The 19,990-nt window shown below is 35.1% G+C and overlaps 3 protein-coding genes across 4 annotated transcripts; 2 read left to right on the top strand and 1 right to left on the bottom strand.

Moving 5' to 3' along the window:
• The first annotated feature begins 520 nt into the window (after positions 1-520).
• On the top strand, positions 521-1,562 carry LOC107925023 (NAC transcription factor 56). The gene is made up of 3 exons (XM_016855594.2): positions 521-800; positions 869-1,155; positions 1,242-1,562. The coding sequence occupies exons 1-3, from the start codon at positions 617-619 to the stop codon at positions 1,560-1,562; spliced, it is 792 nt and encodes a 263-aa protein (XP_016711083.2). The 5' UTR covers positions 521-616.
• A 1,882-nt stretch (positions 1,563-3,444) lies between these two features.
• LOC107925146 (guanylate-binding protein 3) lies at positions 3,445-9,581 on the top strand. The gene is made up of 14 exons (XM_016855728.2): positions 3,445-3,875; positions 4,514-4,675; positions 4,769-4,834; positions 4,918-5,061; positions 5,214-5,327; positions 5,674-5,775; positions 5,932-6,117; positions 6,288-6,377; positions 6,453-6,587; positions 6,682-6,804; positions 7,031-7,116; positions 7,227-7,839; positions 7,960-8,037; positions 8,228-9,581. The coding sequence occupies exons 1-14, from the start codon at positions 3,612-3,614 to the stop codon at positions 9,266-9,268; spliced, it is 3,204 nt and encodes a 1,067-aa protein (XP_016711217.2). The 5' UTR covers positions 3,445-3,611; the 3' UTR covers positions 9,269-9,581.
• Positions 9,582-15,710: 6,129 nt separating this feature from the next.
• On the bottom strand, positions 15,711-19,457 carry LOC107925134 (receptor-like protein kinase HSL1). 2 transcript variants are annotated; one of them, XR_001691903.2, is made up of 3 exons: positions 16,620-19,428; positions 16,096-16,539; positions 15,711-16,013 (listed from the first exon to the last, which is right to left on the bottom strand). XR_001691903.2 is itself a non-coding variant. In XM_016855709.2 (2 exons), exons 1-2 carry the CDS (start codon positions 19,231-19,233, stop codon positions 16,148-16,150), a joined length of 3,006 nt encoding a protein of 1,001 aa, XP_016711198.2. In that variant the 5' UTR covers positions 19,234-19,457; the 3' UTR covers positions 15,711-16,147. The 2 variants fall into 2 exon arrangements, 1 of the variants encoding a protein (XP_016711198.2); XM_016855709.2 differs by having other exon boundaries at positions 15,711-16,539; positions 16,620-19,457.
• Between the last annotated feature and the right edge of the window lie 533 nt (positions 19,458-19,990).

Genomic DNA, 19,990 nt, shown 5'->3' with positions numbered 1-19,990 from the left:
CTACTGTCTCGACTTGATTTCCTAAATTGTATCTGATATTTTCTATATAATTCCACTTCTAATCAGCATGCATGCATGCTGACATCCAATGACTGGGGAGTATAATATATATAAGTCATGCAATGCACATGCATGCAGCATGCATAATGTTCACTGACACAGTTAGCTGGCATGTGCTGTATCTGGTATATACTATCTATTACTTAAATGCCTGCTCTGATATTTTTTTCCTATAATGGCCCTCATCCTTGTAAGAATCGTTTTTGAAAACCTTTCACCCCGACGTCCCCAACCGAAGGTTCGCTGCATTAATTACCATTATTTTAATAATTGCAACCAATCAGTACGAGGATGTTATACTAGATTTCTTGTCAACTGCATGGAGACTAGAAACCTTGCATGTAAAACCAAATGCAAAACAACATATTAGAATATCCAACTATTAGACAGTGACAGACTATAAATTGTTTATGATTATTATGTATGGTTGGTGATCTCTCCAAGATTTTTCATGAAATAAATTATTTAATCTTCTTGTTTATCACCACCAATTTGTACAAGTTATGGTATATATAAATATGAAGCAAATGATTCTTACTATCTTCCCCACTGTCCCATGGATGGAAACAATAGGTCTAATGTTGCTAACTTGCCCCCAGGGTTCAGATTCCATCCTACTGATGAAGAGCTTATCATTCATTATCTAAACCAGAAGGTTTTCCCTTCCTCCAATCATCACCTAATGTTCTCCATTATAGCTGATGTTAATATCTACAAGTTCAATCCATGGGAACTTCCTGGTAGGCTCCTCCTTTCTGCTTGTCATCTGATATAATATATATTATGTTTATGGCATTCATGCTTACAGATAAGGCTTTATTTGGTGAGAACGAGTGGTTTTTCTTTAGTCCAAGAGAAAGGAAGTATCCGAACGGAACACGCCCGAACCGAGCAGCGGCATCGGGATACTGGAAGGCTACCGGGACCGATAAACCGATCATCGCTTCTGTTGGTTCACAATGCCTTGGAATGAAGAAAGCTTTAGTGTTTTACAAAGGACGTCCTCCTAAAGGTGTAAAAACCGATTGGATGATGATTGAATATAGACTGCTCGATGATTGCTTTGTATCTCAAAGACCTAAAGGATCAATGCAAGTAAGTTTATATTACTTTCTTCTCCACTGAAACTATAGGACTTGGTCACTGCACTTTAATCTCTTTGTGTATCTTCTTGTTTTAAGTTGGATGATTGGGTTCTATGCCGAGTTAGTCACAAAGGCAAAGCTCCATTGGCTGGTGGGTACTTACAAGGTCAAGAGATGGCAATACAAATCACCATTGGAATCAATGAATATGATCATCAGTTACCTACAATGGACCAGATAGTTGGCCTTGAAAGTGAAGAGCTCGATGAAAAGGTGTTTCAAGAAGGGTCCCCAGAGTATCCTCCAACACCCATAGATACCAGTGTGAGAGAGGTGCTAAAGTCCATTGAAAGGGTACTGTCTGTTGGAGCTTTGGATGAACTGGTAATGGCTTCTTCAAGTGACGATGCTGTGTGAGGTTTTTCATTACCAAACAAAGGGAAGGATATATTGTTCATGTTATTATATACTATAAATATTGCGTTTGGTTACAACAAAGGGAATCAAAGATAAAGAATAATGAAAGGGAATCAGAGATTTCCCCGATGCTACATTGGGTTGAATCAATGAAAGTAGTGTTTTTCTTTTTTCCACAAAGTTAAACTAACAACTGGATATGGCTGGTATGACCCCACGTTTTGCTCTCAAATCTTTAATATACACCAAAGTTATGCGATTTAAACTTAAACCAATTCATCAAATCATTCCAATGACATTTTTAGAACTAAAAAAATACATACTATAATTTTGTGTGTGTGTGAAAAGAATAGTCAATACAATACTTAGAATAAACCATTAAAACTTAATGGATTCTCTCTAAACAACAGCAAACCCTCGTTCCTATTAAAAGTCAATTTAGCGATGTAATCAGCAACTGTATTCTCTTCTCGAGGAATATGTGATGTTTCTCATTGATCCATTTTCGATAATATATGTTTGAATTCGTCTTATATGTGTAGAATTAGAAGATCTTGAGAAAACTACTTGAATGACCTAAATAACCTCTACGCTATCTGTCCGAATCAACACTTCGTCCCAACTTCTATTATGAAAAACGGTCAAGTCATCTAATATATCCCATAACTCAGCATTGAAAACAAAACAAAGTCCCAATCTCCTATTAAACTCAATGATCCAATGGCGGTGATGATCCCTCAACACTCGTTCAACAACTACTTCCCCCCGAATATAATTGAATATAATCGAATCCAATTACTAATAAAAGAGGATGAATGCATACTATAATTTTAATATCCATTATGCACACTATAATATTACTCGTAATAAATAATGATAAATTAATAAAATAATAAGATACTAAAAATATAAAATAAAATTACTTAATGACGAGTTTACGAAGCTGATGTTCTGGATGTGAGACTAAAATAGTCAGAAAAGGACAAAACACCCTTTCACCGTACCGACAAATACAACAACTAAAAGAAACAAATAGGGTTTATTTCAAAAGACAGCCCCAAATTATGACCTAAATTCTAAATTGATCCTTATACTCCAAAACGTTCTAATCAAGTACTTAAAGAATCAGTATCATTCTAATTGTGTACTTTTTTCAGTTTAACTATTAGCTTAGGTGTTAAACACAATCTAAAATTTCATATGTAGCATATATAAGGCATATGTATGAAATTGTAAATAAATGTGCAAGGGGTAAAGCTAGAAATTTTATGAGGGGTCGAAATTAATTTATATATTTTTATGAGATTTAAAATAAAATTTCCTAATTGTACTAGCTTATATTTTTATGATTTTCAAAAGAACTAAATCAAAATTCTAACATTTTTAGAGGCCAAACTATAATTTTACCATATATTAATCTTAAAATTTTACAAATTTCAAGGATTTAAAGCAATAATTTCTTATTTTAGGTGGGAAAAGGGTCCCTTCCAGCACCCTCCTTTGGCCTTGGATGTGCAATTACTGCATAGATAATTTGTATCCATCGTATTAAAAATATAATATTCTTAAATTTTATTTAAATTGTTTATTTTTTAATAAATCAAATTCGAATTGTATGCTCAATAGACATGCGTTCACATACTTATAAATTGATTCATATATTTTAAATATACTTTCAAACCGGTATTTAACGTATAAATTGCTGGCTAAGTGGACATAATGACCTAATTCATATAATACTGCTATTTTGGGTACTAATTTAGAATCTTAGCGATTATTGGGGAGTTTTGGTAAAATTAACCCAATTAAATATATTAGCGTAATTTTACAATCCCATCTAAGTAGCCCTATAAATAAAGCCGCAAAAGTCATTTTCACCTTTTCCCTCCCCAATTTTAAACCTCTGTCAGTAGAGTGGAAACACCAATAAAACGTTGCAAAAGCCAAGCCCTTCTCCAAAGAAAAATCTTAAAAAATTAACAACGAAAGAAGCAAAGCTAAGCCAAATTAGAGAGAAAATCAACTGATCGGCGGAGGACCTGAGCAAAGATGATGAAATATTTTGGTAGAGGAAAAGAGTCCGCTGCTGATGTGTCCCCGCAATCATTCGGTCATTCGGCCTCTTCATCGTCGGCGTCGGCTTCTCCAGTGACCGGTCCAGCTAGGCCGATTCGATTGGTGTATTGCGATGAGAAAGGGAAGTTCCGGATGGATCCGGAAGCGGTTGCGGTTTTGCAGCTTGTTAAGGAACCAATTGGAGTCGTTTCGGTCTGTGGCCGGGCTCGTCAGGGAAAGAGCTTCATTTTAAATCAGGTATTTTAATTTCTTCTATGTTGACTTGTTTTGATTATAATTGGAAGAAATTTGTGTTGTTTTGGTGCTTTTGTACGTTAAATGATGAATTCTAGGGTTTTTGACTTTTGGAGTAGATTATATTGTAAGCTTAGGGTTTAGGGAAACGGAATGTGTAATTTTGATCAATTGGAGGACTTTTTGGCTTAACTTTTCTGCTTTTAGAAGCCCTCATTTATTATAGCTGTAAGGGGAAAATATCAACTTTAATTTAAGTTCATATTAGTGCATTTAACTATTTAAGTGGAGATTACTAAAGATGTGAGAAATGTAAACTTGTTAGGAAAAGCACATTGGTTATGATAATGTTTAATTGAGTATGTGTATAGAGAAAAATATATATGGGTTAACGAGAAACATCTTTGCTCTATTCATAGGAGATGTGAATTTTGCTATAAAACTTAGTCTTACTCCTATTTCAATTGTTGTAAGGCATAAATTATTGAGTTGTTTGTGGTATTGTGGTTAGATATTGTAAACTTGTAAGTGGTTTTCTCTGTATTGAATCTTGCATGTTATCTGTTCTTTTTATCAGCATTGTAATGCATATTGTCTCTTTTACCTATGAGATTGCTATGCATTCATTTTTTTGGCTATAGCTTCTTGGAAGGAGTAGCGGATTTCAAGTAGCATCAACTCATCGACCATGTACTAAAGGGCTTTGGTTGTGGAGTGCACCATTAAAGAGAACTGCTCTTGATGGAACTGAGTACAATCTTTTGCTGTTAGATTCTGAAGGAATAGATGCCTACGATCAAACAGTTAGTTTTCACTTACTTTTTGTGGGAATGGGTTGATTATATTTATTGGTTTGATTATTTTTGACTCATGCTCGTATCTTGCAAACCTGACAGGGAACATACAGCACTCAGATATTTTCCCTAGCTGTCCTCTTATCTAGTATGTTCATCTACAACCAGGTTGGCTCTTTTCTTTTCCATTTTTGAAGAGACATTAATCCTTTTAAGCGCCATGTTAATAAGGTTATTCTTCTGATATTTAGATGGGAGGCATAGATGAAACTGCACTGGATCGTCTCTCTCTTGTCACTCAAATGACAAAACATATTCGAGTCAAAGCTGGAGCAAGAACAACCACAGCTTCTGAACTTGGGCAGTTCTCCCCAATCTTTGTTTGGCTTCTTAGGGTAATATTTGATTACAGATGGAAACATGCACACACTGTCTTATTATTGTTTGTGACATGTTTGATTCTTGAATATGGATGTGATGAGCTTTCTCATGATTGTAAAATACACTTTTTCAGTTCTCTTTTGTAAAATATTTGTCTTACTTGCAGGATTTTTATCTGGACTTGGTGGAGGATAATAAGAAAATCACTCCCCGTGACTACCTAGAGCTTGCTTTACGGCCAGTTGACGGTAGTGGGAAAGATATAGCTGCCAAAAATGAGGTAATTCTTAACTTGGGTTTAATTCGGGGAGTAAAGGAAGTCAGTATAAATTCTATGAATTAGTTTATCTGCTGAAGTTAAGTATCTCTGGGATTCTAGTTAGAGTTTCATCCTGATGCTTTCCTAATAGCATTCCTTTCTTCACGAGATTCATTTCTACAATGTTTGTGATGAAGGATATGAAGAACTAAGTAGATGAATTTTTCTTCTCTGTCATAGACCTTCCTCCCTTCACAGATTAGGGATTCACCTCTCCAGTATTCATCATGAAGGATATGATTAACTAAAGTATTTGGAAATTTCTTCTCTGTGGTACTTTCTGATTATGCATTGTTAATTATTGTAGATCCGAGATTCCATTCGAGCTCTTTTTCCTGATAGAGAATGCTTTACCCTTGTGAGGCCTTTGAACAATGAAAATGATCTCCAAAGACTCGATCAAATTTCGGTTAGGATCTAACTGCTTTCATATATGCCAATCTCTCTCTGTTTTCTACTATTATTTTTATCTTTGCTCTCCCTCCTCCCTCTTTTAGTGCTGATTGTGCCTTTTTCTATTTGGCGTGCATAACTTATGTACTAAGACCTTAGTTTTAATATGTAGCTTGACAAACTGAGACCTGAATTCCGAGCCGGGCTTGATGCATTGACAAAATTTGTTTTTGAGAGAACAAGACCAAAGCAGGTTGGGGCTACTATACTGACGGGGCCTGTTCTTATAGGTATCACAGAATCTTATCTGGATGCTTTGAATAAAGGTGCAGTGCCCACTATATCTTCTTCATGGCAGGTTAGTTACTGTTGTCAGGACATGCTTCCAGATGCATTTTTAATGGCACCAAAGAGGTTTAAAAAAGACATTGATGCTGAAAAAGTTATATAAATATTCCAAAGCTTAAATGGTATAAAAATCCCCTCATTTTCCTTAGAAGGATTCTTATCAGTGTTATTTTCATACAGAGTGTTGAAGAAGCTGAGTGTCGAAGGGCATATGATTCTGCTTCAGAGATTTATATGTCAACTTTTGACCGTACAAAGTCACCTGAGGAAGTAAGTGATGCTTTTATCATAATTGTTTGGTGGTAATTATATAATATTTTAGCATTTTAATCTTGATGGTCCTAGGCGGCGTTGAGGGAGGCTCATGAAGAAGCAGTTCAAAGATCGCTGGCTGTATACAATGCTAGTGCTGTAGGAGTTGGTTCAATGAGGAAGAAATATGAGGAGCTTCTACAGAAATTCTTCAAAAAGGCATTTGAAGTATAGAGTTACTCAATGCTACATCGTAACGTTTTATTTTTATGTTATTAAAATTCATGGTAAGCCTTGTATTATGGATTGGTCATTTATGCAGGATTATAAAAGGAATGCATTTATGGAAGCAGATTTGAAATGTTCGAATGCTATACAAAGCATGGGAAAGAGATTGAGAGCAGCATGCCATGCTTCTGATGCAAGTGTAGAAAAAATTGTGAAGGTAAGCGATCACTGTTACTTATTCTTCATGTGAAGGACTTCAATCTAATCCTTGCTGTTTTTAATGATATTCCTGATTTTGATTTTATATCACTAAAATTATAAGGAAGAAGGCTGGTTAATCAACCAACCTGAGTGGAGTTATCTGTTTTTGACTTTCTGTTTCAGTCTTAATTTATAGGAATAGTGTGTGGTATTCATTGGGCTTATTAGAATGTTATATGCAGGTTCTTGATGCTCTTCTGTCTGAATATGAGGCATCATGCCATGGCCCTGGAAAATGGCAGAAACTGGCTGTATTTTTACAGCAAAGGTTTGTATCAACACAATATTATTATTTTCTTTTGGAGATTTATACCATGTCTACTGTGGATTAAGTCTCTAGTTTTGATTATTATCTTGTCTATTCTATTCAACTGTCAGTATGGAGGGGACAATACTGGATTTCACCAGGAGACATATAGATCAGATTGTATCAGAGAAGAATTCCCTTGTACTGAAATGTCGTGCAATTGAGGATAAGATGAAGTTAGTTAACAAGCAGCTGGAAGATAGTGAGAAATATAAATCTGAATATCTGAAGCGTTATGATGATGCTATCAATGACAAGAAGAAGCTTGCTGATGAATATGCAAGCCGTATGAATAATTTGCAAGGTGATAATAGTTCACTGAAGGAGAGATGTTCTAGTTTAATGAAAACATTGGATTCTGCCAAGCAAGAAACATTAGACTGGAGAAGAAAATATGATCAGGTGTTATCAAAACAGAAAGCCAGAGAAGATCAGACTGCCTCTGAAATTGAAGTGCTCAAGTCCCGGAGCACTGCTGCCGAAGCAAGGCTGGCTGCTGCTCGAGAGCAAGCTGAGTCTGCTCAAGAGGAGGCAGAGGAGTGGAAAAGGAAGTATGACTTTGCTGTTAGAGAGGCTAAGACTGCTTTGGAGAAGGCAGCAACTGCGCAAGAGCGGTCAAGCAAGGAAATTCAACTCAGGGAAGATTCTCTGAGGGAAGAGTTTTCACATTCATTGGCTGAGAAGGTGCTTTATATTTTTTGCCTTGCATTCACTCCTACATTCTTGTTCATTCGATCATGTATATGCAAATGTAAGTTGCAGCAAGAAAATGTGATTTGTTTTATCTTCTGATGAACATTGCAGGAAGAGGAAATAAAGGACAAGACAGCAAAGGTTGAGCATGCTGAGCAGTGCTTGACAACACTAAGGCTAGAGTTGAAGGTGAGCTTGTTATATATATGCATATGATTATGTATGTGTTTATATCTAATGCATTGGCACATGATTACTAGCACAGTTTTAAAATTATGATTTACAAGAATGTTATAGGTTTAAATTCTTTAATGAGTTGAACAATGTTTAAGTGCATTTACAAACTTCACAGTATTTAATAATGGGAAATGCTTTGCAGGCTGCTGAGTCAAAAATCTGGAGTTACGATGCGGAGATATCATCATTAAAGGTTGAAATCAGGGAGTTAGCAGATAAGCTAGAAAATGCTAACTCCAAGGCCCAGTCATTTGAGGGAAAAGCAAGGATTTTAGAACAGGAGAAGATCTATTTGGAGCAGAAGTATTCATCTGAATTTAACAGGTTTGCAGAAGTTGAAGAAAGGTGTAGAATAGCTGAGAAAGAAGCGAGGAAAGCAACCGAGTTGGCTGATAAAGCACGAGCAGAATCTGTAGCTGCTCAAAAGGAGAAAAACGAGATACAGAGGACGGCAATGGAAAGATTGGCTCATATTGAGAGGGCCGAGAGACAAATTGAGAACTTGGAGAGAGAGAAAACAGACTTGGAGGACGAATTACATAGAATTCGTGTGTCAGAGATGGATGCTGTTTCAAAAGTTGCATTATTAGAGGGTAGAGTCGAAGAGAGGGAGAAAGAGATCGAGTCACTGTTAAAAACAAACAATGAGCAGAGGGCTAGTACAGTCAAAGTACTTCAAGACCTTCTGGACTCTGAACGTGCAGCACATGCAGATGCTAATAACAGAGCTGAAGCCCTTTCTCTTCAGCTACAAGCTGCACAGGCAAAACTTGATCAATTGCAGCAAGAGTTGACTTCAGTTCGTCTAAACGAAACTGCATTGGATAGTAAGCTAAAAGCTGCTTCTCACGGAAAGCGATTGAGGACAGATGATGAAGTGGGAGTCGGATCTGTGCAAGATATAGACATGAGTGACCAATTTTTAAGAGCAAATAAGAAGTCCAAGAGCACAACTAGCCCCCTCAGGCATTCACCGTCAGAAGATGGCGGGTCAGTATTCAAAGCTGATGACGACAACCAGAACCAACAAAACAATCAAGAGGATTATACGAAGTTCACTGTACAAAAACTTAAACAGGAACTCACGAAACACAATTTCGGCGCAGAGCTGCTTGCGCTGAGGAATCCGAATAAGAAAGAAATCCTTGCTCTGTATGAAAAATGTGTACTGCAGAAATCATGATAGTTGTGTTTTGAGTTGATAATATGACTTTGTATATGGAGGTACACCTGTAATCTACTTTGTAGTTTGATAGAGTCGAGTTGATGACCTGAGCCGAGCCGTCTTTTCTTTATAATTGATTTAAACTGACATCATCAAGGGTTTTATGTCATATATAGGAATGTTTATGTGTATTTGATTGTGGTGACCCAGTGGGTTTCTTTATATATAGAACTATTATAGGGTGTGATTTCTTTTAAGTTCATAGTTGTATCTGAATTCTTAAACCTAGTACTTGATTGAAGGAATATTGTAAGTTTGATTGTATTATTCACCTCACTTGGCCTGAATTATCATTTGTGCCTATTACACAAAAAGTAACATTTCTTGTTTCTCTTTTCTGTTTCGGATTGGGGGTCTAATGACTTCTCTTGATTGGCTCTAATATTCATCAATCCTATAAAAATGGATGGTTATAGCTAACGATGTTTGAATTGGATTTGAATTGGGTTAAATCAACCAGTTGGCATATCGATTTGAAGAATGATTTTAAATTGGTTAGATTGGAATCGGTTGAATTTATTTATTTATTTTAATTGAACCGATGATCTGATCGGTTCAATCATTGATTTTATTTTTAAAAAAATGTTCAATAGTTAATCTAATTTTTTATTATGTAATTTGTATTTCATATTTAGAGTTTGTTAAATTATTTCATTGTTAAAATTTTTAATTATGACATAATAAATGTTGGATTGAGCGATGAAGATTGATGTCTTTTTAACCAAAATTTCAATTTCGAATTTTCGGATGACAAAAAACACTTTTATCTCGCATTTTGTTAGTGTCTTTGCTTACACCGGCATGTATCATTTGGAAACGTGAACCTATATACCTTTTACACCATTAATAAATTATCCATAAATCCCCAATAGGAAAATAAGCAAAGAATTCATTACTTTTTTATTATTGCAATAATATCCTGTCATAGACTCGTACTAAGAGTTAGATTCAATTTTGTCCATTCTATTTAAAAGTTGGACAAATTAGTATATATATATTAAATTAAAAAGCAAATTGATCTTTTTGTTAAAACTTCTATCTATTTTTATCGTGAAAAACTTGTTCCTATCATGAGGTACACATGACACGTCACGTATCATTATCTAGTTATTCGGTTAGCTAAGCTAGTTTTTAACAACACAAATAGATGAAAATTTTATCAAAAAAGACTAATTTACTTTAATTTAACATATATAAACTATTTTATCCATTTTTTTAATAAAAAAATACAATATAAATTCTTATATATGGGCTTCAATCATACTTTCATCGCTAAGGCTCATTTAGATTCTGATCATATTTGTTCTTTTTAACACAATGCCTATAACTACTCATAGCCCCTCCACAACCCCTAAATAATAGGATAATGCACTTCAGCGCATTCAAACCCACGTCCTGCTGCATTGACAACAATGTCCATCCAAATTGAGCTATGACTCAATTGGTCATTGATAATGTGGATTTTAACCATAGTAGTTCACATTCATATTAATTTGAATCCACGAATAATTAAATTATACTAAATTAAAATAAAAAATTCACATTTTATCATAATAGAAAGTTTTTGAGGATATAAATATAAATAAGATTAACTATTATAAACTACAATCGAATTGATATTTAGAATATATCCATAATTAAATTAAAATAAATTTAGATAGATTCATTCATGATGAATTTCCAAATTTCTAAGCCTCAACTTTATCTTTATCCTTCTTATTTGTGGAAACCTTATAAGAGGAGATGGACCCCCTCAAAAATTTTAAAACTTTTCATTATACCTTTAAATTTTTTTGAAATTTTTCATTAAATCCCTTGAGACGACCAGCCACTAGCAGTAAAAGTTGAATCTATAGGTATGGTAGTAAGATAAAAGCATGAAAATACCTGGAAGTCTCTGAGGATGAGTATAGCAAATCCCATTTTCACCTTCTAGAGTTTGAACAAACTCATCAATCAAAGGATGAAGAAGGTTGTAGTTATCAGATACTGCCTTTGCCTCTAAATGGTATAGATTGTAGAATTTGGCTTTGCCTTGGATCAAACTTCACAGTTCACCCCCGATGGTAACCCCGGCAAATAGTCATGTATTCCCTCATCTTGGGAGCATATGGGGCAAGCAATGGTTAAGATGCCACAACGGATTTTGAACTCGGCGGTGGCGGAGTTATTGCAGCATGTCATCTCTCTATTTCTTCTTGTTGTGGTGGTGGTCTTATTATTATAGTTGTTTTTATCCCATAATAATGGTGTGCATTTCACCCACTTCTGCAACAAGCTCAAAGAAACCTTTTTTCTTTCTTTCTTTATTCATGTTTAGCTAAGGAATTTATTTCTTCCATTTTTTATCTTTTTTTCTTAAAATATATAAATTTTTTGGGATATGATTGAAAAAGCTTGAGTGTAAACTGAAGTTTGTGTTTGTTGTAGTAGTTTGATTGTTGAGGTCATTTGGGGTTAGGGATATTGGATCATATTAGGGTGTTATAAGGCAGGGAGAGTTGAGACTTTTTTTTTTTGAAGGGTTGAATTTGAATTATAAATTTTTGAGTGAATTAAAAAAGTAATTTCGTTATTGTATAAATATAAAATTTTATAATTTTTAAGGGATTAAGCTATAAACATTTTGCTTTCAGAAAGGACATGATTTAATTTTAAATTTTAGGAGGGGTCGAAATATAATTTTACTGTTAAATTAATTTAAAACATTATAAATAGTCAAGGGATTAAACGGATAATTTTTCAGTCTTGGGGGAGGTAGCCCCAACCTACCCTCTAGTTTCGCCTTTGTTATAGGTAGATCTGTCCAAAGGCTGGGTAGTCCACCCTATTAAAATTTAGAATTTAGTCTCTCTATTTTTTATATTTTAAATTTTAGATCCAACTGTTAACACTATTAAAATTATTTTGTTTAATTTAGGTTCATTACAATATTTTTTTAATTACATTGCTACCAAGTGTATATTTTTCTTATTTCAAAATGTCACACTGATAAATTTAACAAAAAAAAATATTAACGATCAGGGACGACACCAAGGGAGTAAGCAAGGGCATTGGAACCACCCAAATAATAAAATTTCTTTTTAATCCCTTTAAAAATTATGAAATAATATATTAAAACAATGATAAAATTATACTTTGACCTCCCTAAAAAAAGTATAATATAACCTTGCTCCCCTAAAATAAATTTCTTCACGTAATTTTGTTTACATCTATAGTTTTTCATGTAATTTTGTTTTTTAAAATTTATTTATGAAAATTTATTAATATATTCTTTAAATTATTCTTTAGAAACTTAATTTAAGATCACATTATGCAAAATTTTAATTATCAAAAAATTTATGTGTTTTTTTAATCAATATATATTTTATATTCTATAAAACGATATTGCTTTTGATATTTGAGTTTGAGTTTTCATGTACAATATATTTTATCACTACATCTAACAGTAGCATTTTTAATATAGGTTTCTTTTATGTTTGTTAAATTTAGATTGTTTGAGGTTTTATATATGGGAAAATATTTAGTACATTGTCGGCAAAATTTTCAGACTCTACAAACATGATTAGAGATTGACAAGTGTCCTATAATGTATAGTAAAATATTAAATATTTAATATTTTAGAAAAGAAGACACGTGATAAAAATTTTAAAACTACTTGTAAAATAAAAAAAAATACTACCAATTTACTAAATGCTAACCCTTTATATATTTAAACTAATTATTTTATTTACTTTTAAATCATTTTAAATTAATATTATTATTTTGTTTTAAATTGAATAGTAAAAAGTTTGAGAAAATAATGATAAAGACGACCAATTTTCTATTTATTTAATGGTTCAACTCAACTCGATCTTGTATTTAATCATAATTCAGTATAATTATGAAATACAGAAAAATCCAAATGACTTAAATGCCCAACATATAATGGACTTAGTCCACTCATATGGGCTTCATAAGTGGGCTTTGCTTTTAGTTCTAACTTTAGTTTTCGAACTTGATTCTTCGTTAAGAAATGTTAATACTTTACTATCAGTACGGAATTTAGAGTTTGAGTCTCATCATTAATACTGTAACAAGTATGAAGTATTAGAGTTCGAGTCTCACCAACAAACCATTTTATTTACTATAAAAGAGAGAGGCCTAAATATCCATAATAGTTTGAGAATTAGATCAAATTCTACTATTAATCTTTTATGTTTTGTGTAAGTTTTAGATTTAGTCCTTGTTCTTTAATTTGATCGATTTTAGACTTTATACTTTTAAATTTGATAAATTTTAGTCTCTATTCTTTTCGAGTTTTGAAATTTTCATGAGTAATGTATAGAAATAACAAACTAATATAACATTACATATATGATAATATGCTTGTCTCATCAAATTTTGGAAAATAACAAAACTTAATGAGCTCTGAAATTTTAAATTCTTAAAATACAGAGACCGAAAACAACCAAATAGAGTAAGAGACTAAATCCACAACTTACACATAATACATAAATTAATACTAAAATTTGACCGTCGATGCCCATAAAGAGGGAAAGATGGTAAATTTCCCATAGATTTTGGAGCAATTCAATGTGTTTCATTAGTGTTTTATTTACCCTCAAATCCACAATATATGGGTGAAAAATAAAGGACAGGCAGCAAAATTGGATGCTGATAGATATGGTCCAAACTAGCACTACATGTAGCATCAATTTAGTGTTGCAAATTACATCAAAATTTGTTCTAGCTGTGGGATTTTTTTGGGATGGTGTGTTCCATCCATTGCAATAAAAATAAAGTTGATATTCCAATGCTGAATTTGCCTCGTCGTACATTGACACGCAAGAAGAGGAAGAGAAGAAGAAGAAGAAGAAGAAGACCCAAAGTTTCAATCATATCCAGCAGTTTGCTGGGTAGACAGGAGAACATGCACAGCTTTCTAAATTATGTTTGAAAGGAAAGCTTGGCCTAACTCTGTAAAGCAAACAAACAAAGCTAGTTTATTAAGTGCATTATTTAGTGGCCCATTATGTTGGAATTTTTGGTTTATCACCCTTTCAAAATTTGAATATTCCAGATGGTGTTATCGGGTGTAGTGTTAAGGCACGTTGGATTTTCAAGAGAGAAATCAAGTTCAAACTTTGAAGATGACATTGTTGAAAGAGGCAACTATGAATCTTAAAAGGATTAATCTTTGTAAAATGAGCATAAAGGATAAAAAAAAAAAAACAACATAAAGATAAATTTAGCCCTTAACGTTTACATCTTTTGTCAAATTGACCCTTATTATTATTTTTAATTAAATTTGATCCTCAACCTTTTAAAAAGATTTAAATTTGGCTATCAACCTTTTAAAAAAAGAAGTTGAATTGTTGTTTTTTTAAACAAAAATACTGACCAAAACATTAAATAACATGGCAGCTCATATGTTGATCCACATGCAAGGGCGAATTTGAGGGGGTAGGCAGGGGCATTGACTCTCAAAAATATAAAATTGCTATTTAAGTCCCTTATAAGATGATTAAATTTATTTTTAATTTATGGTAAAATTATACTTTAGCCCCCCAGAATGAAGAAAATTATGTTTAATCCCTTTTAAAATGATAAAAATTATAAGTTAATACATTTATAAAATCATGTTTTGATCTCTCAAAAATCTATTATTCAATTTCAGTCTCCTAAAAGAATTCTAGATTCACCCCTTTTCATGTGTACTTCATTTTTTTTTTACAATTTTTATTAACTTTTTAAAAAATATTATTATTATTTTTAAATTATTAATCGAACATAGCATATAATATAATTAGTACCTTGTCAACATTAAATACATATAAATTACTGCACGAGTTGCTGCACTAACATTATTTTAAAAAATTATCCTTTTTAATCAAGATTTCCACTAAAAAAAGTAGATTGACCAAAGAATAGACATTGAAGGCATCGGTTAAATGTTTGCAGTAATGTGTGAAATTTGGGTTTTAAAGCAATAGAAACAAACAAGGCATGCAAAATGACAACCTAAGCAACTCTGAGGCCTTGATCTGAACTATGGGTGTTGTCCAATGTCACTTTCCGAATTGATGTATGGATTTCATTTCATGTCTCTAACAAGTAGTGCAATAATAAAGCTTGCAGAATCCAAGAGCTCCATTCTAATAAATGGCAACCTACCATACCTAACTACTTCATCAATGGATGACATTTGAGTGACTTGATGAACCAAGGAATAAAATAGGTACAACACTGTAAAATCTCATAGCTCATATCTGAGACCTGTCTAACCAGTTTTAGCAGGCAATGGTAGATAATGGGTGAAACTCTGCTTATGGTAGATAACTGTTGTCTTTTGTGACAAGAAAGAAATTTCGAAATTCAAAAATCCGAAAAGTACAAAAATTAAGAAAAGAAATTAAAATTTATCAATTCGAAAAATATATAAACTATGATTGGTTAAATTAAAGTACAAAGATCAAATTCACAACTTACATAGAGTACAAGGACTAATAGCAGAATTAGAACCCAAAAAAGATAGAATTTGGGTTTAGACTAGGACACGGTGTAGTAAGGCAGTTGGTGGACATAATAAATTCAAAATCATTTTCAAGACCTTAATTGTTAATACAATTTACAGTTTGGTCCATTAACTCCTTAATGAATCTATCTTTTTCACTGTGAAAATTTCATCCCCAAATCTCTTTTCTTCCCCACTAAACCAAGCCTGTAAAAGCAAAACATCAAGTAGGGTAACAATGAAAGGCAAAAACTTGAGAGCAAAAACAATTAGGGGCTGTGTGTCTCACTTTGTGACCTTGTTTTTGCAACAAGCTATGGGGGTGAAAAAATATTTTTTTGTCAAGCTACACTTCCTTGATCCGAGCCGTCTTCGTAGTAATAAGGAGTTAATTTCCCGTCCTTTTTGGCAGCCTTCAGCTGGTTCTCAGCACCGGCTTCTTGCAGCAACTTAACCACCCTTCTCATCGACGGTCGGTTGATCGGGAGTGGACTTGTACAAAGGAGACCGATGTTGAGGACCTTACACATTTCTTCTTTGAAACATGGATTGAGTTTGGAATCGAGGACATAGTCCACTCCTTTTTGATTTAGAGTGGTGCAGACCCACTTTACGAGGTCCTTCTCGCCAAACTCCGGGTCGATTGGGAGTCTGCCTGTGACTAACTCGAGTATTACTACTCCAAAACTGTATATGTCACTCTTCTCGTTCACCCGAAGCGTATACGCATACTCTGCACCAAAAGTTTTCATAAGACATTGCAAACATTAACGTTTTCAATTACTAGATTGATAATAAAGATAATCAACAAACCTGGAGCAATGTAACCACAAGATCCGGCAATGACAGACATAGACTTAGCAACCTTTCCAGCCGCATCAACCACCTTGGCAACTCCGAAATCCGCCACTCTAGCGCCAAAGTCACCATCCAATAAGATATTATTGGACTTGACATCCCTGTGCACAATCGGAGGCACACAATCATGATGCAAATACGAAAGTCCCTCGGCTGCATCCACGATAATCTTGTACCTCGTCGGCCAACCGAGTGAACCACTTTTGCAGCTATGCAGCAAATCACCCAAGCTACCATTCGGCATGTACTCATACACCAAAAGCTTGCAATCCCGGGTAGTACAAGAACACCATAACTTAACAATGTTCTTGTGCCTAATCTTCCCTAATGTCTCAACCTCAGCTTGAAACCCGTCGTCCTGAACCTGTGACTCAGCATGACCTTTCTCAAGATCTACACTGTCGCAACCCTTTTTCAAACCACCCCAAAGCTTCTTCACAGCAACAGCCTCACCGCTACTAAGCACGACCTTGTAAACTTTACCCGAAGATCCTCTCCCTATCACATTATCTTCATCAAGACAATCCAATATCTCATACTCACTAAAACCCAATTTATGGAATGACATTAAAGTCCATTTAGACTTATCAATGGCCTTAGCTTTCTGATAATTCCTATATTTCAAGTAAAACCAAACCACACCAACAACAAACACCAAACCAGCTAGTATAAAGATGGATCTAAGTAACCAAACATAACCTTTAAGCTTATCTTCATCCTTACCACCACACGAACCACTATAATTCCCACATAAACCAGGGTTCCCCAAGAAGCTGTTTTTGTACATGTCTTTATCGAACAAAGGAGGTAACTCACCAGATAACAAATTATTCGAGAGGTTAAGCTGATTAAGCTTCAAACTCTGCAAAGTGAGTGGGATTCTTCCGGTTAACTGATTATCGGACAAGTCGAGATAATTCAACACCGATAAGCTACCGATTCCATCTGGGATTTTCCCAGAAAACTTGTTGTTAGCTAAGTTCAACTCGTTTAATTTCTTCAACGAATCGATCCCATTAGGCAATTCACCTTCTAATTCATTCCCATGAAGATCAAGGATCCCTAATCCATCAAGGTTTACTATACTTTTAGGCAATGCCCCATTGAACTTGTTGTCACTAGCAGAGAGTTTAGCTAAGTTATTAACTAAACCGAGTTCTTCAGGCAAGAAACCATTGAACTCGTTTCTAGATATAATCAAAAGGGACAAATTTGCAGCATTTGCAATTGATTTCCCAATTGGTCCAGAGAACGAGTTGTTAACGAGTTCAAGTAAATAAACATGGGGGAGACCCCAAAATCCGGTGGGTATTTCGCCGGATAATTTGTTGTAACCGAGTCGGATCCGATTCAGGCTCCTGCAGTTGGCTAAACTCGACGGTATTTGACCTGAAAACGAGTTGTATATCATTAGCATCTCTTCTAGCTTCCCTTTCTCGCATAAGCTGGTTGGGATTGGGCCGGTGAATTGGTTGCTGGACACATCGAACCATCTGAGCGGTGAGTTTTTGCCGAGATTTTGAGGTAACTCACCAGTGAGTCGGTTCTGAAAGATTCTGAGTTCGTACAGAGCTGGTGAGTCAGCGATACTCGGTGGCAATGTTCCTTCCAAGTTGTTGGAGTAAAGGTTGAGACTTTCAAGTGGTAGCCGAGTTAGCTCGTCCGGAATCTTCCCAGTTAACCGGTTCATCGACACGTCGAGGAGTCTCAGGTTGGTTAAATTCGAGAACCCGCGAGGTAACTCGCCCGTCAACGAGTTGTTGTAGAGCTCAATCTGAACTACACTGACCAACTCCGTGAGCGAACTCGGTATATTCCCGACCAAATGGTTAAGTGCAAGGTCTAAATCAGCAAGTTTCTTGAGTTTCCCCAGTGAGTCAGGTATCTCGCCGACTAAATTACACTCGGTGAGCCACAAAATCTCCAAGTTGGTCAAGTTCCCAAGCTCCGGCGGGATCCGACCCGGACTAAACGGGTTGTACGACAAATTCAACATTTTAAGCGTACTAATGTTCCCCAAAAAAGCAGGGATAGTTCCGTCTAGCAGATTGTAAACGAGGGACAAAACCTCGAGCTTCTGAAACCGTCCAAACGACGCCGGAAAATCTCCGGAGATATTATTACCGGTCAAATCAAGGTATTTAAGATTAAGGAGGTCAGCCAAAGTGTGAGGAAGCTCACCGGTAAGAAGGTTCTGAGAGAGATCAAGGTGGACGAGATTTCGACACGTGGAGATGTCGGGTATGGTGGAATTGATATTGTTGAAATAGAAGCTAATGTAGGAAAGGTTTTGGAGGCGACAAAGGAAGGAAGGGAAAGGACCGGCGAGGTTAGCGTTGGAGAGGTCAAGGGAAGTGACGGAAGCGGTGGCGGCGTCGCAAGAAACACCGCGCCAGTTGCATGGAGTAGGGTGGCGAGGGTTCCATGAAGAAAGGGCGGAGTCTGGGTCGGAAAGTGAGGATTTGAGTTGGAGAAGGTAGAGACCTTCTTGGTTGAGAGACAGGGAAAGTGAAGGGAAAGTGAAGATGAAGAAGAGGAGGAGGAGAAAGGAGAGGAAATGGAAGAGCATTTTTTTTGGGGTGGGGGGTAATGGTGGAGGAGGTTAGGTTTAAGGGTTAAGGAAAAGGAAGAGATTTTGGGGTGAATATATTTGAAATTGAAAGAGGTGAAGAGAGAGGGGTTTTGAGTGACAAAGATGGTGTTCTGCCATTAGAGAGACATGAAATGAATGAATGCGCAACAGAGTGAGAGAGAGAGATGATTAAGAAGAAGAAGTGTAGAGAGCGTTATGGTGGGGTAACTTAAAAACTGTATTTCCAATTTTTTTTATAATTATATTAAATATATTAATTAATTAAACTAAAACTCGCATATATAGCATCCAATATGTAAATTTTAATTACGCATAATAAATCTCGAACATAGATATTCAAAACTTATCATATGTACGGAGCTTGAAGAAATACATATTTTAATTATGCATAATGAATCTCGATCATATTCGTTCAAAATTTACGGCACATAGTTACAGTTCAAACTTAGATATTTATGACCCACCATGTATATGGGCGCAGAGCATTATGAAGGAGGCAAGGAGATAAACTGAGATGTATTTAAATATGGGCGCAGAGCAGAGGCAGAAAACAGCAAATGTGTTTTGTTGGGAGTGTTTTTAGAGCATGATTGATGGGGTGGTTGGTGTTGAGTGTTCTGGGAGTCTCGCGTGAGAACTGAAAGCCCTTACTAGTGTGCTGCAAGAGGACGACGACATGTTCAAAGCTTTTGACGGTTTTTGACCACTTACACATCTGGTTTGAACCTAGTTT

This window comes from Gossypium hirsutum, chromosome D10 (genome assembly GCF_007990345.1).
Source record: "Gossypium hirsutum isolate 1008001.06 chromosome D10, Gossypium_hirsutum_v2.1, whole genome shotgun sequence".
In the NCBI taxonomy this organism is placed as follows: Eukaryota; Viridiplantae; Streptophyta; class Magnoliopsida; order Malvales; family Malvaceae; genus Gossypium; species Gossypium hirsutum.
The sequence above is the reverse complement of the archived record's forward strand: the minus strand, read 5'-3'. Positions and strand labels throughout refer to the sequence as shown.